Source organism: Marmota marmota, unplaced genomic scaffold, assembly GCF_001458135.2.
Source record: "Marmota marmota marmota unplaced genomic scaffold, marMar, whole genome shotgun sequence".
Taxonomy (NCBI): domain Eukaryota; kingdom Metazoa; phylum Chordata; class Mammalia; order Rodentia; family Sciuridae; genus Marmota; species Marmota marmota.
Window position 1 is genome coordinate 3,154,884 of NW_025999880.1, and position 27,370 is coordinate 3,182,253.

At 32.6% G+C, this 27,370-nt stretch overlaps 1 protein-coding gene across 6 annotated transcripts in view; it reads right to left on the reverse strand.

Moving 5' to 3' along the window:
- The window catches only part of Brip1 (BRCA1 interacting helicase 1), a 160,861-nt gene that overhangs the window by 87,070 nt on the left and 46,421 nt on the right, over window positions 1-27,370 (reverse strand). For all 6 annotated transcript variants that reach the window (XM_048788186.1, XM_048788195.1, XM_048788181.1 and 3 more), the window contains 7 exons: window positions 22,580-22,801; window positions 17,684-17,883; window positions 14,268-14,400; window positions 13,136-13,290; window positions 9,663-9,828; window positions 9,411-9,551; window positions 5,256-5,417 (listed from right to left, as the gene is read on the reverse strand). In XM_048788186.1, the coding sequence (XP_048644143.1) occupies window positions 5,256-5,417; window positions 9,411-9,551; window positions 9,663-9,828; window positions 13,136-13,290; window positions 14,268-14,400; window positions 17,684-17,883; window positions 22,580-22,801 (1,179 nt within the window). The remainder of the gene's footprint in view (window positions 1-5,255; window positions 5,418-9,410; window positions 9,552-9,662; window positions 9,829-13,135; window positions 13,291-14,267; window positions 14,401-17,683; window positions 17,884-22,579; window positions 22,802-27,370) is intronic.

Sequence of the window (27,370 nt, forward strand, 5' to 3'; positions counted from 1 at the left end):
AAGTGATCTTTCATTGTCTGATTTTGATGTCTAATGTCTTCCTTGAGACTCCAGATCATCTGAAGCATGTATATCCTGAATTCTTTATCTGACATTCCATCTGCTGCAGCTATTACCTCTTCTAAAGTTGAGTTGACCTATATTGCTTGTGGTCCTTTCTTTCCTTGTCTTTTCATACTGCTCGCGTTTCTTTCTGCTTGGTGAAACTGTTGTGTTTTTGAAATTTTCCCCCTATATGTTTATATTGCTCTTGTATAGTTGAAAAGTCTCCGTTGCAGGGGCGGGAGGCGGCTGTGCTCCTCCTCCAATTGGGTTGATCTGTCTACCATGCTGACGGGCCGCTGGGCCTGTTCTGCCGGTCGGTCGCAGGTATTTTAGCGAACTTTAAATCATATTTGCAATGCAATTTTTTATTTGGATTAACATTTTACTGTTTAAAAAGGTAACTTTAGTGAGGTATAATTTACATACAAAAATGCACTCATTTTAAGCTAATGAATTTTGACAAATACACTTTAAAAACTCCCACCATAATCAAAATACAAGATATTTACAATATCTGAAAAAGTTCTTTGTTCCGTGTTGTGTGCTGAATTGTCTCCCAAAATTTGTAGGGTAGAGCCTGAATTCCTAATACCTCAGAGTGCCACTGCATCTCGTTAGAAACAGAAAGTCCAGTGGTCCATTTTCAGAACACAGTATTCAGTTTTAAATGTAAAATTAAAGAGCTGGAGAGGAGATCAGAATAAAAAGTTACAAGCAGTTGAACACAAGAGCACAAAAATTCACAGACCCTTGGGGCTGGGGATGTGGCTCAAGAGATAATGGCTCGCCTGGCATGCATGCGGCCCAGGTTCGATCCTCAGCACCACATACAAAGATGTTGTGTCTGCCGATAACTAAAAAAAAATAAATATTAAAAAATTCTCTCTCTCTCTCTCTCTCTTAAAAAAAAAAAAAATTCACAGCCCCTTGACAAACAGAAGGTAAGAAGGCAGAGGCCCAACTGTGTCCGTGACAAAAGGCACTCAATCCAAGGGAACTTTCCCACCTCAAGACAACAAAGGGAGATGGGGACAACTAAAGGTATATTTCTTTAAAAAACCCAAGAGGGACAGAAAAACCTAGTGATGTGCTATGCACCCCACAGTACTCAGCCAATGAGGAACTGGGGGGAATCTTGCACTCTAGGAGATAAAACACTGGTTATACACAATCTGACCACCAGGCACCCAATCCTGCAAGACCATCATTCAAATAAAGCCTTACTTTTTGTTGTTCCTGTGTCTCTTAATCCATTCTTTGGGCTTGGAAAGGTGAATGTGTTTCTCACAATGTGCCATTAAATTACCTTTTCATGTCTGTCAAAAGCCACTTGATAATAGATAGAATTTTGGACTATATTTTGTTGCATTGTTGTATATGACAATCCTTAGGCTGATACCCAACTATCTTGTTTACTGTGCCTTCGGTTGAAACTAGGTATTTAACTCTCTCTATTCTATTCTCATTTATTTTCCTAAATGTCTTTTATAATCTATGCATTTTTGTGTGAATTACAGAATTAAAATGTCAGTTTCTTAAAAAAAAAAAAAAAGCCTAATGGAATATTTGCCCAAATCATCATGAACAGATAAAACAATTTCAGGAGAGTAGATACCTTAACAATATAGAGACTTCTAACCTATGAACACATTTCTCTACATTCACCTAGGCTTACATGTGTACTTTGAAATATTTCATCAGTATTTTGTACATTTTGGTACTTAGATCATGCATATCGTGGACACATTTCATCACTTCATGCTTTACAGGCTAGTCTAACTAGTGTTATTTTTATTTCACTTCCCAATTGTTTATTACTATTATATACATATAATCTGTGAATACTGATTTACCTCCTTATAAATTGAGAGCTTGCTGAACTCTAACTGTAATAGTTCTTATATACTCGTTAGAATTTTCTAAGTATACAATCATGATGACTGAGGAGAGACAATTTTACTTCTTTTCAAATCTTTGTATATTTTAATTATTTTTCTATCTTACTGAACTGAATATAGTACAAAAGTAGAGAACACAGACATCTGTATCTTATACCTAAGAGTAAGGAAAAAAGCATTTAGACTTACAACATTAAGTAGGATGTTAACTGTGGTTTTTCATAAATGCCTTTAATCAGGTTGCTCTTTGTTTACTAAGAGTTTATATCATGAACAGGTGTTAAATTACATAAAACGCCTTATCAAGTTTTTTAGATGATATGTGGGTTTTCTCCTTTATCCTGTTGATTTGGAATTTATTACATATAAATTGTTTAAATGCTTGACATAAGTTGTTGAGTATCCCTTTATTATCTTTGTAATGTCAATGGACTCTATAACGATGTTCCCTCTTAATTTTTGTTATCAGTAATTTGTCTTCTTTTTATCTTGTTTTGCTTGCTAGATTTATTAATTTTATTAATATATTTTCATAGTGAGGACAACTGTTGGTTTCATTGATTTGCTTCTATTATTTTGTAGTTTTCTACTTGATTTTCACTTTTATTTTATTTCCTTCCCTCTACTTAGTACTTATTTTCCATTTCCTTTTTTCTGGATTACTAGGGTAGAGGTATAGGTTATGATTTTTAAAGATTTTTCTTTTTTTCTAATAAGCATTAAAGACTACAAGTGTCCATAACCACAACTTGTGTTGCATTGCACAAAGTATACTTTGTATTTCCATTTTTACTCAATTCAAAATATTTCAGAAAAAAATGGCTGAAAATTCCCCCAATTTAATGAAAGGCACAAGTCTACATGAAAAGAGGCTCAATAAACTCAAAGGAGGGTAAACCGAAAGCATCCCAAACCATGAGACATGATTAAACTGTATAAAGCCAAAGATAAAGCCTGATTCTTGAAAGACGCAAGAGCAAAGAAACATCACATCAAAAGGATCCTCAATAACATCATCAGTCAGGCTCTCCTCAGAAATGTGGGCAGCCAAAAGAGCTAGGGAAGGTTCAATCATGTGGTGTTGGGGATTGAATTATCCTTTGAACATGAAAGAGAAATTATGACAACATATCCAGACAAATAAAAGCTGAGGGAATTCATTCTATTAAACCTACCCTACAAGAAATACTAAAAGGAATCCTTCATTTCAGAATCAAAGGACTGTAAGGGTTGGGAGTGTGGCTAAGTGGTAAAGCACTTCTCTAGCATGTACAAGGCCCTGGGTTCACTCCCCAACACCACAAGATAAAATAAAAGAAACACATATGTTGGAATTCCATTAAAACAAAATGAATCAAAGGACTCTAGACAGTAACTTCTATCATTAGAAATAAACAAAGATCAGCAGTAAATATAAGTACTGGCAAATATAAATTCAGTATTATAATAATTTTGGCTTATAACTCCATTTTTTTGTTTTTCTATAGGATTTAAAAGACAAATACATAAAAATAATAAATTTGTCACTGGGCACAGATGAAATCTGCAACATCAATAACATAAAGGTAGGGGGAGCAGTTTAGGAGTCTATATAGTTGAAATCAGGTGGGTATCAATTCAAATCAGATTATTATAACTTTACGTTTATATATATATATGGTTAATATCTATAATCCCCATGGTAATCACAAAGAACTGTCTATAGAATATATATAAAATAAAATGAGAAGGAAACGCTAATGTGTCACTAGGAAAAAACATTAAATGAAAGAGAAGTGTTGATAGAGAAAGTAGTGGGGGAAAACCTATAATTCACAGATAAGATCAAAAGAAAAATGGCAGAAGTCTTTTGTTATCTGTAATTGTTTTATGTATAAATGTATTAAATTCTCCAATCAAAATGTTGATACTAACAATTAAAAAATTTAAAAATCCATGATCCAAATAAATTGACTCTAAGAGATTCATATTAGATCTAAGACCTGAAGGTTAAAAGAGAAAAGGAAGGCTGGGGATGTAGCTCAGTAGTAGAGTGCCTGCCTAGCTGTATGAGAACCAGGTTTCAATCTCTGGCACTGCCAAAAGAAAAGAAGGGATGGAAGGAGGGCTGAAAGAAGGAAAGAGTTAGTCTATATAAATGGTAACATCACACTTAATGATGAAATGCAGAAATCTTTCCCCATACCAATAAGGAACTCAACATCAATATCAGTTTATGCCACTTCAAGATAGTAGTGGAAGTTCTAGCCAGACATAAAAAAGAAATATAAGGTATACAAATTAGAAAGGAAACAGTAAAATTATCTTTGTTCATAGAGAACATGATCTTATATAATAAGAAAACCCTAAAGATTACACCCAAACATCCCTCTTAATATTCATTAATATTCAGCAAATTTATAGAATACAAGATAACCACAGAAAAATAGTTGCTTTTTTATACACTAGTACTAAACAACAGAAAAGGATATTAAGAAAACAATTTCATTTACAACAGCATAATAAAGAACAAAATACTTGGGGATAAACTTAACCAGAGAAGTCAAAGACTGTTCACTAAAAACCTAAACACTACTAAAAGAAATTAAGACATAATTCAAAGGAAAGACATTCTATGCTCATGAATTAGAAGACTTACTTTTTTTAGGATGATAATAATACACAAAGCAAAATTTATCCTTAAATGCACACGGAATCTCAAAAAACTCAACATAGTCAAAACAATCTTGAAAAAGAACAAATGCCACAATAAAAGAACAAATCTCTACAATAAAAGTTGACTTAGATTTTAATAAAATGTGATATTATTTTGGCAATTACATGTGGCTTCAATGCTTTGCATAGTGGGAGGACCAAAATATACCATATAATTTCAATTTAACTAAAACAAAATTATTAAAAATCAGAGTGACTCTAAAAACAAGAAAAAAGTCTCTTCTGGCCAGCTACAAGAAGCAAAATAATGGGCAACAAAGAAATCTGAATGTGAATGAAACATTTAAAAGTACAATTTGTGAAAATGAAAAAGAATACTCCTTTCCAATAATGAAAATACCAACTTGCCTCTAAAAATAAAAATCATATACACAAAAGTAGTACTCTTATATAACTAACATTACTTGCAGACTTTTCTCTTAGACTTTTAAGTAAATCATGATAGAACAATCAAGAAGTATCTTAATAAGTATATAAAATAATACACGATTTCAGAAAACTATAATTATTACGTTGTTACTTCTCACTCTAGGAAGTTTATCATGGTAATCCTACTTGATCTTTTCAGAGGCAAAGGAAACAATAATATTCTCTTACCTTATATGATGGTAAAAAACACAAAATTCCGTGGCTCACAGTCTGGCATACAGATAACAAAAGTGCTCCCGCTTCATCCTGGAACTCAAATGTTTCAGTATGCTGGAAGGTAGCACAGAGATTCCGACCCTTAGGGCCTGAACCAATGGTACCAACCCAAACCTAGAATGCAAATACTTAAATATTAGAGTTATGCTTGAGGCAAGAAAATCAGTACTTGGGTGGAACTATTTACATATATAAAAAGAAGATCAAGCAACAAATTTAGCAGAAATTTATTTTAAAATTGTTGGGAGTTTTCTCTATTGTCTTTAGTTGCATACGATTATGTTGATGTCAATTCAAATCAGATTAAAACTTTAGGATAATATCTGTAATCCCCACAGATAACCACAAAGAAAATCTAAAAAATATACACAGGATAAGAAGAGAAGGAAATCACAATGTGTGAGTACAAAAAATTAAGTCAAAACAAAAGAAAACAATGATGAAGGAAATAAGAAAAAACTGTCAAACATATAGGCTTAGATCACTCAATTCTCTTAGAAAGGAAATTATTTGAAAGCAAAAAATGTCTCACTTATCTCTACTTTTTCAATACCTTTCTAAAAATTAAGCATATAACAAGTATTTGTGGTTAAATAAGTGAACACATAAAATTAATAAATTAGGTCTATATATCAACAGAGTAAGATAATTCCAAAATATTGGTAGCGAAAGCTGGTATGATTTGCCATAGGTAAGTCTAAATCTTAACAGGAACCATTTTCACAAATTCACTGGTATTCAAAGATACTCAGACGTAGAAAAGCAGACCCACCAAATTTTATATTTATTTGCAAATCATCTACATTCATAGATCTAGCTTTAGTCTGGTTATTTTAACTGGAAGAAAGAACAAACTGTATTAAGAATCTAAAGACAACATAATAATAGAGATTGCTGAAAAATAAAATATCCTGTATTTTGAAATTATATGAGATTGAGATACATTTTACAAGGTAGATCTTATGGGTACCACTTTAACCAAATCAACAAGTATTAAGACAAACTGATATTATTTATCTCCTGATATGAAGCAAGGGGAAATAGCAATGTTAACCTACACAGTATTCTTGCTCAATCATAATCTTATGAGTAAACATTAAGACAAATCCAGATCAGAAGATATGCCTCAGACAACTGGACACTTAAATCTTTAGAAATGTCTTGAAAAACATTAAAAAAAAAAAAAAAAAGGCAAGAGAACTATTGTAGAGACTAAAGAGATATTAAAACTAAATGTAACATAGAATACTTAATTGGACCCTGGATTAAAAATAATATGAACAATTGTAAAAAAAATTGTTAATAATATTGGAAAAAATTTGGAAATAATTAGAGAATATGAATACTGACTTTATTGTATCAATATTAAATTTACTTGTGTATTATCACAGTATTTTGACTATGTGAGATAACATGTTTACTCTTAAAAGACACATGCAACTTTTTTTTTTGGGTGTGTGTGTGTGTGTGTGTGTGTTACTGGGGATTGAACCCAGGACCTTGTGCATGCAAGGCAAGCACTCACTCTACCAACTGAGCTATAGCCCCAGCCTGAAACATGTAACTTTTAAGGGCAAAGTGTCATGATGTCTACAAATTACATTTAAAATAATTTAACTAAGGGCTGGGGTTGTGGCTCAGTGGCAGAGAGCTTGCCTCCCACTGGATTCAATCCCCAGCACCACATAAAAATAAATAAATAAAATGAAGGAATGTGTACATCTACAACTAAAAAAAATTTTTTTTAATAAAAAAATAATTTAACTAAAATGTGCAATATTTATATCTTCCAATATTTATCTACACATTACTTATCTACCAAAGTGTAGGCATACACGGAGGGAAAGAGGAAGACAGGGAAGCAAATATTACAAAATGCTAACAATTTGATGAATCTAGGTGAATAATACAAAGATATTTACTACATCAATACTATATTTCAACTTTTGTGAAATTTATAATTTTTCAAAATAAAAAGTTGAGGGAACCAATGAATGAATGGATAGGATATATAAGATATGGCAAGTACATAAAATAAACTACTATTCAGCCTTCAAAAGAAAATTCTGAAACATGCTCTAAAATAGATGAACTTTGAAGACAATATCTAACAATAGACATCCTTTACAATATTATGCCAAGTAAAATAAGTCAGTCACAAAAAGACAAACACTTTATGTTCCACAGATATAAAGTATCTAGAGTAACCAAAGTCATAGAAACAGAAAGTAGAATGATGATTACCAGGGTCTGGTGGGTAAGAGGAAATACAAAGTGTTTAATGAGAGTAGGCATTTGGTTTTGCAAGATGAAAAGTTCTTAGACTGGCTGTACATGTATGTGAATATACTTAACAAGACTAAGTTGGACGCTGAAAAATGGTTAAGATAGCCAGGCATGGCAATGCACACCTGCAATATCAGCTGTTTAGGAGGCTGAGGCAGGAGGATTGCAAGTTTAAGGTCAGCCTGGGCAACTTAGTGAGACCTTGTCTCAAAATAAAATTTAAGAAAACATCTGATTATGTAGCTCAGTGGTAAAGCACTTGCCTAGCATGTGTGAGACTCTGGGTTCAATCCTCAGTATAAACAAAACAAAACATCTGGATAAGGTGGTGCAGGCCTGTACTCTCAGCACTTTAGGAGACTGACTCAGGAAGATCTCAAGCCAACCTGAGCAACTTAGGGAGGCCCTAAGCAACTTAGCTAGACTCTGTTTCAAAATAAAAAATAAAAAGGGCTGGATGTAGCTCAATGGTTAAGTGCCTGTGGGTCCGATCCCTGGTACCAAAAAGATAAAAAATAAAAATAAATAAATGAGTAAAAGATGATAAATTTTTGTTGTATAGTTTACCATAATTAGAATTAAAAACTGTGGGGATTTTTGGTACCAGAGATTTAACCCAGAGGTGCTTAACCACTGAGTGAAATCCCCAGCCCTTTTTGTTTTGAGATGGTCTCACTGAGTTGCTGAGGACCTCACTAATCAGCATGCATCACTGTGCCTGGCATAAACAACTATTTTTAAGTTGGCAGATAGTATTATAGTATGACAGAATACAGCTGCACACTAAGAATTATTATTATTATAATTCAGTGATATAACAGGTTAAATGGACTTTTGTGCAATAGATTGAGAACTTCGTGTGTTGGGGGAATTATTGTGTAGCTGGGATTATAGGGATGTGCAACCAGCTGAGAAAATAATTAATTAAATTCTACAATAACTCTGTTATAAGAAAATATAACTTCCTACATTTATTTGGGCCTCTAGGGAAGGTATACTGAAATGTGGAACCTGTATTCTTAACATCATTACTGTTTATTGTAATGTTTCTCAACAGGAACGTTTGGGATTTAGAAAGCAAATTCTCAGGGAATGATAGCTTATCATTCTAGGCTCCCAACTACTAAATGTCAATAGTTGCTTCCAAGTAATAGCAAGAACCAAAACTTTACTACATATAAATCAGTGTACACAGTTTTATAAAAAACTAGAATTCTATTAGGCACACAGATGGTATTAAGCATATAACTAACCACTTCATAAAAAGGAGTATATGGAATAATAAAAAAATGACAATTTAAACATTTCTAAGAAAAAATTTTAAAACAAATATTGTTATAATAAATTAAAATACTAAATCATAGGACTTATATGAGTATTTCTAGTTCATTTCTGTTATTCAAACATATACCTAACACTTGCTAAATGCCAGGTATTAATCTAGGTATAGAAGAAAAAGGGAGACATAAAAAGAAGAGTAAAGATACGCCATAATCTAATGGAAAAGAAAACACAAAAGTAATTTACTGTAGTTTCTACAATAACAAAGTCCAAATAATCTTGTTTTTAGATTTTACAGAAAAACAAAAAGTTATTTAAATGAATAATTTGTAATACAGCCTTTACATTCAAAGTTAATGAACTAAGGGAATACTAGTAATTAGTATTTCCTTTTATTAACAGGTTTTCTTTTATTATAAAGCTTAAATGTGAATTTCCTGTCAGGGCTTGTTTGTTGGCAATTCAGGTGCCTTCTAATTTGGAATTACACCGAGGTTGAAAATACTGTGAGCCTTAAAAAAAAAAAAAAAAAAAACTAACCTGTGAGTTGTTAATGACATGATTAGCCTCTAGTTGGATAGCAAATGTAACACCAAGCTCTGATGAAAAGGATTTCATTGGTGACAATGTACCAGATGTCAAAACAATTGTCCGAACTTTGCCATTAATATCTGAAAAGGCCTAAAAGAAGACATTAGATATATAAAATCATCTTTAAAAGAGTTGAACACATTCATTTAATTGTTGGCATTTACCAAGAAGAGAAAAATTTCATTTACAACACAAGCTTACCACAGCTGGATTTAAGCACCAAAAGTTTAGCACACGAACTGCAATTTTCTGTCGTGAACGCTTCTTATTTTTTGGTGGAGCAAAGAATCCATTTTTATCTGAAATATCAATCTGATTTGTCCAGGAGTAAGTCTGCTGAATAGCAATTTTATAATCATCTGCAAATCTGAATGCAAACAAATGCTAATTAAATGACAAAACATTATAACATACAATGACCCAGCTATATTGCACTACAAAAACTGATGATTATATTAAAACTGAATTGTGCAGGGTGTGTTGGCTCATCCTAGTAATTCCAGAAGTTTGAGATGTGGAAACAGGAGGACGTCAGCAAGTTTAAGGCCAGCCTGGGCAACTTAGTGAGGCCATCTCAAAATAAAATTTAAAATAAGGACCTGGGCCAGGTGCAATGGTGCATACCTGTTATCACAGAGGCTCAGGAGGCTGAGACAGGAGGATCCTGAGTTCAAAGCCAGCCTCAGCAACAGCAACTCAGTGAGACACTGTCTCTAAGTAAAATACAAAATAGGGCTGGGGGTGTGGCACTGTGGTTGAATGCCTCTGACTTCAATCCCTGGTATCCAAAAAAAAAAAAAAAAGACCCAGGATATATGTAGTTCTGTGGAAGAGAGCTTGCCTAGCATACTAAAAAGCACTGTATTCAATCCCTAGTACCACCACCCAAAAAAAAGAAACCCAGAAAGAAAGAAAGACTCAAATGAGAGAGCTGGCTTCCCCCTCAAAGACAACATTCTCTCCACATGAACTAAGCTAACTTCAATAATTCTGATGTAAATTAAGGCATCAGATCAGAATCTACCAATGCTTTTGGGAAATATTAGAAATCATCTCTCTTTCCCTCAACACACATTTCTCAATTCCATTCTTAAATATTACATAAATCATGGCAGAACTAGAATTAAAATTCAGGCCTCCTACCTCAAGTCAGAGTTCTTTATACTCTCTACTATATAATTTGTTACAAACCAAAACAGTATTATAGATAAATAAACTAAAAGGCAGGTTAAACTTTTTTAAATTACATGAGAAAATAATTTTTATTCAAAGTTTAAAAAATATTAAGCACATAGTTTTTAAGTCCCTTTAAAATCTGGGTTGTCTTCATCTTCTTTTAATGAAGGTACTGAAGCAAAAGACATATGATTCCATCCAGTTTATAACCTCTTTCAATAAGTCTATAAAATGCCCTAGGCTTAAACAGAACAAAATGTCCTCATTTCAATAATTCACTGCTAATTCACTCCTAGAAAGATTGATGTCAAAGTTTAAGTCAGGGTTGCAATAACTGGAGAAAATTTTATAAAAATGCCAGGAGCCCTAAATACAAATCTCTAGAAGAAAGCAAAGGGAAAAGCTTCGTGATATCAGATTATAACTTCCTACATGTGACACTAAGAGAAAGGCAACAGAAGAAAAAATAGATAGGTAGATGTCAAGATTTAAAAAAATCTTTTCTGCTCAAAGAACACTAACAAGACGTTGAAAAAAACAACACAGAGGATAGGAGAAAATAACTGTAAAGTATATATATGATTCAGGACTAATATCCAGAGTATACAAAGAACTATTACAACTCCATAATAAACAGTGAACAATTAAAAATGGGCAAAAGATATAAATAGATATTCTCTATAGAAGATACACAAGTGACCAATAAGAACGTGAAAAGATTCTCAACACTCTAGTCATTAAGGAAATACAAATTAAAACCACAAGGAAATATCATTGAGTAACCATATATCTTTTAATATCCATTAAGATGGTGTGTGTATGGTAGTAATTAAAGAGTGAGCCAACGGGATCTTGACTACCAAGCCACACTCCCAGCCCTTCTTATTTTTGACACAGGGTCTTGCTAAATTGCCAGGGCTGATGAAATCTTCCTGCTTCAGCCTCTGGAGACACTGGGATTACAGGTGTGTGCCACCATGCCTGGCCCATTAGGATGACTATTATACAAAAAGTGCAAAACAGTAAACATTAGCAAGAATGTAGAGAAATGAGAACCACTGTGCATTACTAATCGGAATGTAAAATGATGCTATGGAAAACACTATGGCAGGGCTGGGGTTGTAGCTCAGTGGTAGAGCGCTTGCCTAGCATGTGTGAGGCACCAGGTTTGATTCTTAGCACCACATACCAATAAATAAATAAAATTTAAAAATTCATCAACAATGAATAAAAATGTTAAAAAAAAAAAAAAAAAGAAAACACTATGGCAGTTCCTTTAATGTAGGATGTAATCCTACATCCTAAATGTAGGATTATCATATTATCTTGCAAATTCTACTGCAAGGTAAATAATTCACCGAGAAGAACTGAAAGCAGGACTCAAATAGATACTGTACACCAATATTCATAATAGCATTATTCACAATAGCAAAAGAGAAAAAACCCAAATGTCCAATAACATAAAAATGAATTAGCAAAATATGGTAATATACATACAATGGAATATTATTCAGTCATTAAAAGGAATGAAGTTTTGATATATGCCTCTACAAGGATAAACCCTGAAAACATTACGCTAAGTGAAATGAAATAAGCCAGATACAAAGACACATATTGTAGTACTGCTCTTATATGGGAAACCTACAAAGAGCAAATTCATAAGATGAAAGTACAATTACCTGGAAATTCAGGAAAGGAATCTAGAGTGTTGTTGTTTCATGAGTACAGAATTCCTGTTTGGAATGATGAAAAATTACTGGAAATGGATGGTGGTGATGACTGTAAATTGTGAAAAATCTTAGGGCATTCAATCGTATACTTAAAAATGATTTTGATGGTAAATGTTATGTTTATTTTGCCACAATTAAAAAAAAAAACACTTTAAAAAATGCTGGAAGCAAGTAGTACTATAACTTGACAAGGTAGGATGAATTAGCTGTATTTTATTTTCCACAATTCATAAGGGAAAGGTTTCTACAACATAGGAAAGAGACTCTGACACTGGTAAATGCATATGCAAGTTATACTTAAAAGAAAATGTGTTGAAGTTTAGCACTGGAGGACCATAAACTGAAAGATGAATTAATTAACATATTTATTTAATCATTTCAATATTCATTCTCATTTTAAAAAAATATTTTTTAGGGAGGGGTTCTGGAGATTGAACCAAGAAATACTTTATCACTGAGTTACATTTCCAAGCCCTTTCAATTTTTTGAAATAGGGTCTCACTAAATTGCTTAGGGTCTCACTATATTGCTAAAGCTGGTCTCAAATTTATGATTCTCCTGCCTCGGATATAGATGTGAGCCAGCACACCCAGCTGGGTTGATCTTTTTTGATCAATTAATCTGAGTCTGTGCCAATAAATAAGAGCAAATACATCATAATAACTGTACCACTATTTTACCTAATATGTTAAACACATACTGGTATCCAATAAGGAATTAGGTCAATATTTTTAAGACGAAAAATACAGAAGAGATATCCTCACTTACCTGCTGTTTTGCCTAAACAGATAGTCAAGCACCATAAAAAGTCCTTTGAGCATTATTTGAGTTGAAGCACTAAGAATAGGTACTTCTCTTGCCACCTCTTTACCATGAACTGATGGGAGTTTTTCTTCTTTTTGAAGAACAGTAGAAAAATGCTCCTGTAAGAAATTATCATATTTCTCATGAAGAATGGGACAGGGTGAAGAGAGAAACTTCCATAAAGTATAATTAAACATGTTTTAAAATTTTAGGTTTAACATTATTAATACACAGTGCTAATTTGGATACTCATATTAACCAAATACTCCTCAGAGTCAAAGATACTTTAATAATAAATTATGCATTTTGAAGTTCAATACTTCCTCAGATAATTAGGGTACTATTTAGTGCCCTTCAGAAGTAATAAACTAAATAAAAAGGCAGTAAATTGTTCCTCTAATGGCCTTCAAAAATTGATATTTGCACTAAACATCTGAATTATTTCTAGGAAATAAATCTGATGTTAAGAATAATATGACTCTATATAAACAAAACTTAATTGACTCATAGAAATAATACGTGCTATAAACAAAACATATGCTAGGGCTGGACTTACAGCTTAGTGGTAGAGCGATTACCTAGCAGGTGTGAGGCACTGGGTTCGTTCGATCCTCAGCACCACAGAAAAATAAATAAGTTAAATAAAGGTATTGTGTCCATCTACAACTAAAAATATTTTTTAAAATGATCCTTAATAAGGATCATAGTTCCCAAAGATCACACATAATCTCTAGCCATGAATCTCACTCAGGATTATAATTTCCAAATTAAGGTGAACAAAGTATGAGTTTCTTTTCATTTTCATTTTCCAAAATGTTAACTTTTTATAATTGACAAAATAAAATTTCCATATTGACTTTTTTAGCTTTGAACAAGACAACAAATCCCTTGAAAACCTTATTTTCTTCAAACCAAATAATGCTATTTTTTTACCCATAACCTACTCATGCCATCACTTAAAGATTTTCAGATTAAGCTAATAAAATTTTTAAACAATTTTTTTTTATAAATTCTGGGTAATTCACTGGATTTACTCACTATTAAATCAATTCTAGTTCATTAAATCAATTTCACAGGTAGAAAAAAAGAATCTTACCTGCAAAATGGGAAAAGTAGAAGTAGTGATGCCCATTTTATATAAGTTTAAGAGCATTTCATTTCCACTCCATATTTTACAAGATGATTCATAATCCCTTTCTACAAGATGTTCAGAGTTTGCTTCTAACCAACTAGAATAAAATAAAATAACTGTCAACCAGTATCATCCTTAAATGCATTATTTAACAACACAAGAGAATTGTTATTGTCACACTCTAATTTGTATTTCTTAAAGCTCCTAGGACATAAGAGTGGATTAATTAACACATCTTTAAAAAATGCATGTTTGGGGGCTGGGGTTGTGGCTCAGTGGTAGAGCACTCGCCTAGCACATGTGAAGCACTGGGTTCGATTCTCAGCACCACATATAAATAAATGAATAAAATAAAGGTCCATTGACAACTTAAAAAGATTTATGTATGTGTGTGTGTATGACCTATATATATGTATATATATAAAAAAACTAAAAAAATTTATATATATATATGTGTGTGTGTGTATACATATATATAAAAGAACTAAAAAAAATCCATGTTTCATACTATAAAATAAACCTTAAAAAAATTAAGCTTTATTCAGAAGAAAGTAACACACGTGATTTCCCAGCTGTATTAATGGATTCACACTGTTTTACTGACTAATTCTCTCCAACTGAAAGCCATGTTTAGGTGGTTATCCCAAATACACATAAGAAGAAATGTAAAACAATCTAATAAATCAATATACTACATATATAACACAAGAGAATTATCTGAAAATATATAAATGTATTTATTGACATACAGACACATTTGTACATTCAATAACCATATTTCAATACCTATTTCACACCAGAAATTATTCTGAGTAGTAGAAATTATAATATTACATAGAATAGCAAGGTCCTTATTCTCACAGAAATTTTACTCTACTAAAGGGAGACAAAAATAAATGCAGAAATGAATACATAAACAAGAAAATACCTGATAGTGGTATATAATATAATGAAAATAAATTAGGTTAATATAACCTAGTTGCTACTTTAATTTGAATGTCTATAATATTCTTCCTAAAGTAACATATTTTAAAAATTGAATGCAAAAGTATCCAGTCATGGGAGGTGGGGGGGCATATTCCAAACAGGAGGGAGGTATACCTAATACACATTCTCAGGTAGTTAATACATGTACTTCTTGAGAACCTGAAAGAAAGCCATGTGGTTGTGACAAAGGGCAACAATGAATCAAGCCTTTAAAGACACTTAATTTCGTTCATATTAAGAGAAATAAATGAAAACTACATTGGGATTCCACTTTTTAACTATCAGTCAAGGAGGAAAAAAACAACTTTCATACTCACAAACACAGCTAGTAAAAGCATACATTAGTTCCCTCCACTTATCCACTGACTGTATAAATTTTAGCAATAATTATTGAAACTACAAATAGAACTATGCTTTGACTCAACAATTCAACTTCAAGGAATTTTATAGATGTAATTCTCATACACATGAAATGGTATATGTTCAAAGTTATTAACAGCAATGTACTATAATAGCAAAAGACTAGAAACAACTCCTATAACACTGTGAAATATATATTAGGTCTTATTCCCTGTTTCCTGGCATACAACTCCTAAAATCCTTGGACTCTTCAAAGTGATAATATCCTTTTGTTGAATGATAGAGACTATCACCAGAAAGATCAAGACAGGACAGGTAGGTTGTTGAATTATGATTTAATCAATCATGTATGTATAATGAGGTGTTCAAAAGGACAGGGTCTGGAGAACTTCCTAACAGCTAAACTACAAGGAGGTTCCCAAAGAGAAACACACTGGGATAGAGCATAGAAGCCCCATACACTTTCTCCCATACATTGACCTATACATCTCTGTATCCTTTGTAAATTCTTTATAATAGACCATTAGTAAATGTGTTTCCTTGAGTTCTGTGAGCTGCTTGAGCAAATTAACCAATCCCAAGAAGAGGATTATGGGAATCACAATTTATAGCAGTCAGTCAGAAGCACACATCAAATAACCTGAAGCTCACAAATGATATCGAAAGATAAGGGTTGGGAGCAGTCTTGGGATTGAGCCCTCAACCTGTGGAATCTCATGCCATCTCCAGGCAAATAATACTAGACTTGAAATGAGTTTAATTAAAGGATACCCAATTAATAGTCTAATGCTGCAGAACTGCTTGCTTCCTTGCAGGGAAAAATCCTCATACCTCCTAGAGCCATAGAGGCTTCTGTGCTAACTGGTGTGACAGCAGAGGAAACACTTTTTTTCCCAATACAATTCTTTCTATGAATCAGAGGCTAATTAAGAAAATTATTGTTATCTATTCAGTGCAATTCTAGGCAATTATTTTCTTTTTTGTGGTGCTAGGGATCAAACTCAAGGCCTTGTGCATGCTAGACAAGTGCTCTACCACTGAGCTACACGACCATTCCTAGGCAACTATTTTTTAAAATTACAAACACTTCCTATATCTTGATGCAGAAAGATCTCCAAAATACACTGTTAAATGAAAAAAAGCTGAATTAAGGAAAAAAAGTCCGTCTAGCATACCCACCATTTATGCAAAAAAAAATGATGACTAAGAGAATATATTTATATTGGCTCATATATACATAAATGTGCCCTGAAAATAAACTTGTTTAGAAGAACAGATACTAAGCAGATAGAAGATAGAATGGAAAGAAGGCTTTTACTATGTAAATTTGCAAGATTTTCTATTCAAACCATGTTACTTTATAACATTCAAATTTTTAAAAAATACACAATGCAGTAAACAAAATGTCACAATACATGGAATGAAATGTAGAGTTAGAGGAGGTTTCTCCTGAGATAACTAGATTCTAGATCTACAACTTAAAGTCTAATATAAGGAAAATTATCTAATGTAAATTTTAAGAAAATTGGCACTAAATCTTTTATTTAAGTATACTGAAGTCTTGGTTAATTAAAACCCATCAAACTAGAATCTTATTGAAACTGAAGGAAAAGTAATAAATAAAGTCACGATCCAGAATTTTATAATATATTAAATATGCCTGGCATGCATGGGGCTCTGGGTTTGATCCCCAGCACCATAAAAAAAAATAAATAAAATAAATTAATCAAAACCATGTTTTCTATTCAATGTCCTACACACAGCAACTGGAGCTGTTGAATTATCCTGCTAAATTAGGAATGCCATTCACAATTATTAACTTAAAAAATCAATTATGTTCATTATATTCTTTTGACAAAGACAAAAGATTAGACTAGGCTTTTTTATTTTTTTAACCTTACTTAGTAAGGAACAACCCATTTCCCAAATAGCCGAATTAATCATAGTTTGCTAACTTTAAAATACCCTGCTGTAATCAAGCATATCTTTACTACAAAGCCAACCCAAATAAATTAATAGACAAATACTCTTACTTAATGAGGCTATAGCACACAGCTCGAAGGGGTTCATGGTCTTTCTTCCTTATATTATTGGTAACCAAAATATCTAGTTCATCTCGAGCAAACCGAAGCTGGACTTCTGTCACACTGTAACTTGCTGATTCCCGAGCACAGTCTTCAATGTTATGAGCTTCGTCTAAAATGACAACCTGTTCTTTCAGATTTATATCCATCTATAAGATAAAAGAATTTTCCTATAAAACATTCAGCAAAATTGATTTAACAGCAGCAGGCAAGAGATTTCATTTAAAAATTCACACTACATAAGCAAATTATTCTAGGCCTTAAAACTTCTGGAGCACTGAGGTCAACTGAATATCAGTTTTACTTGGTAGATTTTCCCATTGTTTTTACCCTCAAAATATTTTGCAGGGGGCTGAGGTTGTGGCTCAGTGGTAGAGTGCTTGCCTAGCATGTGTGAGGCACTGAGTTCAATTCTTAGCACCACATATAAATAAAAATAATAAAGGTCCATCAACAACTTTAAAAAAAAAAACACTTTGTAAACCTATCAATTAAAAAAACACATATTAAGGGAGTATGGATCAAGGTACTACTAACTATATGGAAGGGTTTATAAAATCCCATGATGAATATGTTTCTAATGTAATTTTAAAACAGAGTACAGAACCTTTCAAAGTAAAATAACAACATAAGATTCAAATGAGTCCCTAAATACAACATAATAAAATAAAGTATTATATCTGTTTCATTTTAGTCTTTCCTACAACCGTTCATTTTGAGTACTGTTCTTCCTCAACTCCTATGTGATGCTGGTAGGACAATTTGTAATAAGGGACATCACCATTTTCACAACAGGGGTAAGGCTCATAACCTAGGGGTTAAATAACATATTCCATCCCTCTATTGTCACAGTGACTTGGTCAAGGAATGTAATTCAATCCAGGGCCAACCATAAAAATTTGAAGAGACAAATAAAAGGGCATGTTCTTTTCTCTAGATAAGCTAGCTGCTTATGGTTATCTTTCTTCCCACAAGAAAAGAGCTTGTCTGACAATAAAGTCATCACAAAAAGAGGAGTTAGATATTTTTGTAAACTTTTTAAGTTGGGTTCATGTCACCTGCAATTGAAATGAGTCCTGACTAATAATACAACAAGGAAATGCCAAAAAGCAATTGCCAATGAGATAATAATAATATTCTGAGACAATAATAATACACACAGAGCTGAAATGACTGATAAAGAATCATGGAAGAATACAAAATAGACTGGGGGTTTTAATTATGAGGAATTGGTGGCCCTATTACCAAAACTATTATACAGATTCAATGCAATCTCATCGAAATACCAAAGATATTCTTCACAGAACTAGAAAACACAGTCCTAAAATTCATTTAGTAGAATAAAAGACTCAAAATATACAAAGCAATCCTGAGCAAGAAAAGTGATGCTGGAGGCATCACAATACCTGATCTCAAATTATACAACAGAGCTGTAGTGACAAAAAACAGCATGGTACCAGTATCAAAACAGACACGAAGACCAATAGAATAGAAGACACACAGCACACCCACATAGTTACAGTCATTTGATACTTGACAAAGCTGCTAAAAATACATGTTGGAGAAAAGCCTTTTAAACAAATGGTGCTGAGAAAACTGGATATCCATATGCAGAAGAATGAAACTAGGTCCCTAACTCTCCCTCTGCACAAAAATCAAATCAAAGCAGACCAAAGACTTAAGAATTATAACAGAAACTTGCAACTACTAGAAGAAAAACCTCAACACTCCAACACCTTGGCGCAGGCATGATTTCCTTAAAAAGACCCCTAAAGCTCAAGAAATAAAATCAAGAACCCATAAGTGAGACAGCATCAAATTAAAAAGCTTCTGCACAGCAAAGGAAATGATGAAGGGGATGAAGAAAGAGGCTACAGAATGGAAAAAAATCTTTGCCAGCTACTCTTCTGATAGGGAATTAATAATGAGAATATATGAAGAACCCAGAAAACTTAACACACACAAAAAAAAACCCCTCACAAATAGCCCAATCAATAAATGGGCAAAAGAACTAAACAGATATTTTTTCAAAGAAAAAATACAGATCACCAACAAATATGTGAAAAAATGTGCACCCTAGCAACCAGGTAAATGCAAATCAAAACTACATTGCCACCTCACCCCAGATAGAAAGGCAATCATCACTACAAAAAAATTAATGCTGGCAAGAATGAGAGGGAAAAGGTACACTGGAATACTGCTGGTAGGACTACAAATTAGTACAACTACTATGAAAAGCAGCATAGGAATTCCTCAAAAGAACAGGAATAGATTCATAATACTACTTAGCTATCCTACTCTTCAAATTTTTCCACAAGAACTAAAACCAGCATACTCTAGTGAAACAGGCACATCAATGTTTATAGCAGCACAGTTCACAATAACCAGCCCAAGTGCCTGGCAAGAGATGAATGGATTAAGAAAATGTGGTATAAATACACAATGGAATTTTACTTGGCCATAAATAAGAATGAAATTATAGTATTTGTTGGTAAATGAATGAAACTGAAGAACATCACACTAAGTAAAATAAGCCAGACTCAGAAAATCAAGAGTTGAATGTTTTCTCTCTTATGCAGAATCTAGAGCAAAGTAAGAGGGAAAAAGAGAAGGCAGAGTTGGATATCATAAAGACAGAGGGAAGATCAGTGGAGTAGGAGGAGATCCAGGGAGAGAGAGGAAGGACAGGAAAGGGAAGGAAATGCAGAATGAAACTGACAAAGTTATGCTATGTACACATATAAATATACTACAATGAATTCCATCTTTATGTATATCTATAAAGCACCAATTATTAATAAATAAATGCCAGTAGAGTAGAAGAAGGAGGATAGCAGAAGGAAGGAAGATGGGGGAGTAAGGAGGGGAGGGAAAGAGGCTGCACTGAGGACTGAAATGGAGCAAACTAAATTCCATGCATGATGCATATATGATTATGTCAAAATAAACACAACTATTGTATATAACTATAATGTAATAATAAAAGCATTTAAAAATGAGCATTTGGATTAGGACAAAGAAAGAAAGGGCACAGCATTATACTTCAACAGAGGTATCATCAAAACAAGACACATAGGAAAGAACAAGGTATCTTCAGGGAACTGTAAGATAATTTTTTAAAAAAATTTTTTAGTTGTCAATGGACCTTTGTTTTATTCATTTATATGTGGTGCTGAGAATTGAACCCAGTGCCTCGCACATGGTAGGCAAGCACTCTGCCACCGAGCCACAACCCCAGCCTCTGTAAGACAATTTTTGAAGGGTTCGAGTTGAGTATTTTAGTAGAGCTGTCTGGAAAAGTATCTTGAATGTCAATCTAACAAATATGGACTTCATCCCAGAGCAAAGAGAGCAACGGGAGATTTTTTTTTTTTCCAATTTAGATTAAAGGAATTTATTGCTTCACTTACAATTTACATACTTTCTCCCCTCTGATCTGTCATTCTCTGTATACCTTCTCAGAGCTTATAAATGTACTTAGATTATTTCATCTTTAAAAAAAAATAATTTCTTTAATAATTCTACTCACATAATCCCATAATTCTATAGGTATTCTTATTCATCACATTTGAATTCCAAAGGGAATTTTTAAAACTTGTCATTCTTTGAAAAATTAATTACTTCTTCCATTATGCTCCATAGCATTTTCTATGTGCCATTATTCAAGCATTTGTTTCAGATAATAATTTTATCCACTGGTCTGCCTGATTATGAGAATGGGAACTCCACTGAGATAAGGATCATTTTTTATTTGTCCTTTAAGATTTTTAAGTTAGGAAAGGATATGACAAAAAAAGAAGACGACGACTGGTCTAGCATTGATACAACAATGGCTCTGAAGGAAGACAATGAGTTAAAAGGCAACCAATAGTCTGGTGCAGTGGCTCACACCTGTAATCCCAGCAGCTGGGGAGGCTGAGGCAGGAGGATCATGAGATCAAAGGCAGCCTCAGTAAAAGCGAGGCACTAAGCAACTCGTGAGACCCTGTCTCTAAATAAAATACAAAAGAGAGCTGGGGATGGGGCTCAGTAGTTAAGCGTCCCTGCGTTCAATCACTGGTACCAAAAAAAAAAAAAAAAAGGCAACCAATAAGAGGTAGGATCACAGGGGTACCAGTAGGGGTGGCAAACACAATACCACTTAATTTTAAACTTAAAGAAATAGAAAGCTAGTAAGTAGAGTCAAACCTAAAGAAAGAAATAACATTTCAGTATATCAAGTTATTTACTTTTTGTTTTATCTGTTGTAACTGAATTTCTCTAAGAACAAAGCAAATAGAATCTGAAGTTCATTTCTCAAAAGCTCAAAATACCTAATTTTCATAGTATGTGCATTCTCTTAATACAAGTTCATCAAAACATATTTTTTCAGAAACAAAATTTTAAATAATTCTGACTATTCATTAGAATGGAAAGTTGGATATAAATGGGTCTTAAATGGGGACAACTGGCAACATCTGGAGGCATTTTTGATGGTCACGACTGTAGGGATAGTACTAACATCTAGTAGGTAAAACCTGGGATGCTACCAAACACTTTACAATAAACAAGACAACCCCCCACAATAAAGAATTTTCAACCCAAAATGTCTACTGCTAAACCCTGCTATAATCCCACTTCAATCCCTAAATCCTTAAAATTGATGTTATTTTGAAAATTAAAAGATCTAAAATTCAGTTTTTAATACACCTTAGAATATGTTTTTAGTACTCTTTATGTAAATATATTAACAGAATCTGAATATAAAAAAACAAAGACATTAAAATATCTAAAAGTTTTGCATTCAACATTTATATCCTCTTAAGTAGAAAAAAAAAGTTCTATTTTTTTTACATATATACTCACACTTTCCCTTATTTGTGCATCTAGAAGATAGTTATAGGGACAAAAGACGATGTCAGCATCTCCTATCAGTTCTCGAGCTGTGTAATATGGGCATGCCTTTAGTTTTTTCCCCAGGCTTACAAGTTCTTCTATATCCCAGGCTTTGCACATCCCATGAAGAGTCTGTAATGTGTGTTGATCACTAATTTTATGAACACCATGATAGAAATAGCAGGATTTTCCCTAAAAACAAATATTCATAATCAAAATATGAACCAATATTGGGATAGAAGGAAAAAATTAGTTCATTTCAGAATTCTAGGAACACTGTTAAAACCACAATGTTTTATGAAACCCCATATTTAAAACTGGAACTTCATATTCGCTTGTTGCTAAGAGATGAGGTCCCTCTATGTTGCCCATACTCCAGGGCTCAAATAATTCTCTTGCCTCACCCTCCTGTTAGCTGTTACCACCACATCTGGCTACAATCACAACCATTTTAAAGAAACAATAGTAGTTGACTCAATAGTAGTGGAGACATAGCTCCTGATAAGCTAAATTCCTGATATCCCATATTCACTTTAAAAAAATATTTTTTAATTATGTTTGTTGTGGCTTTGTTTTGACTAAAGTGATATTAGGAATAAAATATTTCTGGAAGGCAAAGAAAAATGATGTCACTTGTTGCTTTTAAGGAAGAGAATGAAGGAACTTGGGCACTGGCATAGGAATGATTTTTCTCTATAGACTCTTTTGTACCCTTTTGTGTGTGTGGTGCTGGGGATCAATTTTGAGTTGTGTAATAGTATTCAAATATAAATGAGAAGGAAGAAAGATAGGCTGGAACATTTTGGGAGATAAACTTAAGATCATTACAAAAAAAATCAGAAAATACAAAAGAATACAACAGTTACTAATAGGGCATTATGTAAAAATGTGGATGTGTAACCGATGTGATTCTGCAATCTGTATTTGGGGTAAAATTGGGAGTTCATAACCAACTTGAATCTAATGTATGAAATATGATATGTCAAGAGCTTTATAATGTTTTGAACAACCAATAAAAAAAAAATTAAAAAAAAAAGAAAATACAAAAGGATATCCCCCAAACTCCTAAATTATAATTCCATCACACAAAAAATGTACTATTAACATTTTGATGTATTTTATTTTGTATTTCTTCTATACATGTTATTTAATGATATATCTCTACAATGCAATTCAATGCTACAATAAGAATAAAATTTTCCCCAGGAACTGAGGATTATTAACAGTCTAACCAAAATAAATAAATATTTTTTATTATTTTCCTCTGCTTATTTATTAAAGATGGTCAGAAAGTTGCTCTTATAATGCCAGGTATTGTTTTATTGCTATATAAATACATGTATATAAATATATATGTATGTATATATGCACACACATATGTATATAGATACACATATACTCATATATAATAGATATTAATTTAACATATCTGTATATGTTAAATTAATGTGTCATAGTTCATTAATCAGTTTCCTTATTACCAGACATTTAGACTATTATCAATTTCTGCTTTAAAAATAATGCAGTAAATTACCTCATGCCCATTTCTTTTTTTTTTTAATGTGCAATAACTTTTTAAAATTTTTTTTTGTTTTAATTAGTTACACATGACAGTACAATAATATTTCTTAGTACATATTTTTAGAAATGGCATTATGGGATCAAAAATAATAAAGCATTTTTAGGTTTCTTGAAAGCATATCACCAAATTACCTATCAGAAACTATATTCCATTTTACTTGGCCTATTTCCATATTCTTAACACCACTGATATTATCTTTTATTATCTGTCTATTTTAAAAGTGAAGAATAACATTTTCTTGTTTTTATTTGTATTTTTCAAAGTTTCTAGCAAGATTTAATATTATTTTGCCTGAATATTCACAAATTCAGCAACGTGGGACATGGTGGCACACACCTTCAACCCCAGCTACTCAGGAAGCTGAAGTAGGAAGATCACAAGTTCAAGACCAGCTTCAGAGATTTAGTGAGATTATGTCTCAAAACAAAATGAAAAAAGAAATAAATAAAATAATGGACTGGAGATGTAACTCTGGGTTCAACCCCTAGTATTGCAAAAAAAAGAAAACAAAAAAGTTCAATGGTAATTTCTATTTCTTTCGTTACATACTGAGATCATTTTATATTCTATTATTGGAAGTAAAAAATTTTATTACATGTATTAATAATAAAAGGTGTTTGATAAAACCCAGTCCTAGCAAGAGTATGTTATATACTATTTAAAAATGTACAAAATTAGTACAAATATAAATACACACCATTTAGTAGAAGTATAAACTTCTAATAGTAGAAAGTACACAGGCAATTTGTCAAATTTTCAAATTTTAAATTTTCCATTAATATATATGTGCATGTATATAGCATATACATAATATATATATATATATATATAATACATACATGCTATACACACACTAAATATATACATACGTACACAAAACACACAAATTGTACTGTTTAACAGATTAAAAAAACTGAAAACAAACCTAATGTCTACCACCTACAGCAGACATGTTAAATAAATTATGGTAAATTCACACAGAAGCTATAACTCTAAAACGAGTTAGATTTGTCTGTGTGATAATGTGTTCAGCTTCCTGAAGACATGTTGATGAAGAAAAATAGATACTGAATAATGTGCATAAAATTATTAAGTTCATAAAGCTATTATTTTAAATAAATGAGCATAGCCAGATACAGTGGCACATGCCTTTAATCCCAAAAACTCAGAAGGCTGAGGCAGGAAAATTGCAAGTTTGAGACCATCCTCAGAAAAAAAAATTTTTTAAACCTTTATTTTTATTTATTTTTTATGTGGTGCTGCAGATTGAACACAGGGTCTCGCACATGCTAGGCAAGCGTTCTACCGCTGAGCCACAACCCAGTCCCCATCCTCAGAAATTTAATGAGGCCCTAACCAACTTAGTGAGACCCTGTCTCAAAATAAAAAGATACACAGGCCTGGGGATATAGCTGAGTGGTAGAGTGCCTCTGGGTTCAATCCCCAGTACCACAAAAGAAAAAAAAAAGTAAAGAAAAGAAAAAACAATAAGTATGCATATATTATAGCAAATACATTTTCTAAATGTTTTGGCAGAATACACATAAAATTTCACAGTAGTTTCCTTGAAGTAACCAGTTAAGGGGCCAGGGGAATTCCTTTCTTTATTTTATCCTTTTCTAGAATTCTGGATTTTCTAACCATATTTACATGCATTAATTTTCTGTTTCAATTATTCAATGGTAAGTGGTAGAATAACAGGTCATTTTCATTTCTACTAATTCCATGTACTAATAAAAAATTAAAGATGATTTTGAAGTAAAAATCTCTCCCAGTGTATCCTTAACAAGTGAAAATATTTACACACACACACACACACACACACACACAAATTATCTATGAATCATCCAAAAGGAGAATATGTTTTGAAAACATACACACATTATGTACATTCATATGCCCAATTGCTAGAAACAGAGTAAACCATAAAAGGTTCATAACCTACAAAGAAGACAAGACACTCCCAAAGACTAGTACTAGAAGTACTAGAAGACTAATACTTCCAAAGTTTTATATTCAGCCATGCTCAGAGAAAGTACCTGCTGCTTCTCCAAAGTATTAAAAATAATTAGGAGGAAAGACCTCTCCTAACTATATTTACTTAGTTCATTTTTACATTATTTTTCATTTACTTTGTCTAACATCTACTACTCTTTTTTTCCCCTTTATACTGTGTCAACTTCCCCATACTTTAACAACTCCTTCAGTTTTGTTTCTAGTGTAAACAAAATAGCAGTGGGGGGGGCTGGGGTTGTGGCTCAGTGGTATGAGGCCCTGGGTTTGATCCGCAGTACCACATAAAAATAAATAAATAAAATAAAGGTACTGGGTCCAACTACAACTAAAAATTTAATTAATTGATTGATTGATTGATTAAAAAATAGCAGTGGGGTAGGTGTTAAAGAACTTGAGTTCTGGTTCCTCCTTTCTTGGTAATTACTTGTATGACTGGGCATACTTTAGGGCCCATTTTTTTTCATGCGACTAAGCATCAAAAGAGTAACAGAATCAGATTTTAAACATTCCTTTTGACTCAGTGACTATACCATCTCTTGAGTTCCTTTCAGCTCTAAAATTCTGTGATTTGAGGATCCAGAGATACATGGAGATGTGCCAATTATCATTCATACCAAGTCTGGTATGAATGATAATACCAAGTCTGGTATGAATGATACCATTTTAAAAATTGAATGTTCACCGTTTCTAATTCCATTTGTCTTTCAGACAATTCCAAAGCTTATCTTTGTACAAAATGTTCACTAAGATACCTTGGAAATCTATGATTATGAACTGATAAGGCTACATTTTAACAAAAAACAGATATTCTATATCTAAGATATTATTTTATTATTCTCATTTCTGGTTCTAGTTAAAATCATTTTTTCTTAATTGAAATAAAAATTAATCTTTAATAGACAAGTGCATAATTTTCCAGTATGAGGGCACTTTAACAGTGAACAAAAACACATGCGCCTTCTGATCTAGCCAAAAAATCAGAAAGTTTATACTTCGAGGGCACTTAAAAAGAGCCCTGAGCAGGCTGATAGCAAAACCAGAAAAGCTCATCCATTTTAGCAGTGTAACACAACCCTAAGGGGAGTCTGTCAATTGAAGCGTTATCACACTTTAAACTCTTTTCACTCAAACTGTCAGTTATCTATTTATCATTTCTCTTTGGT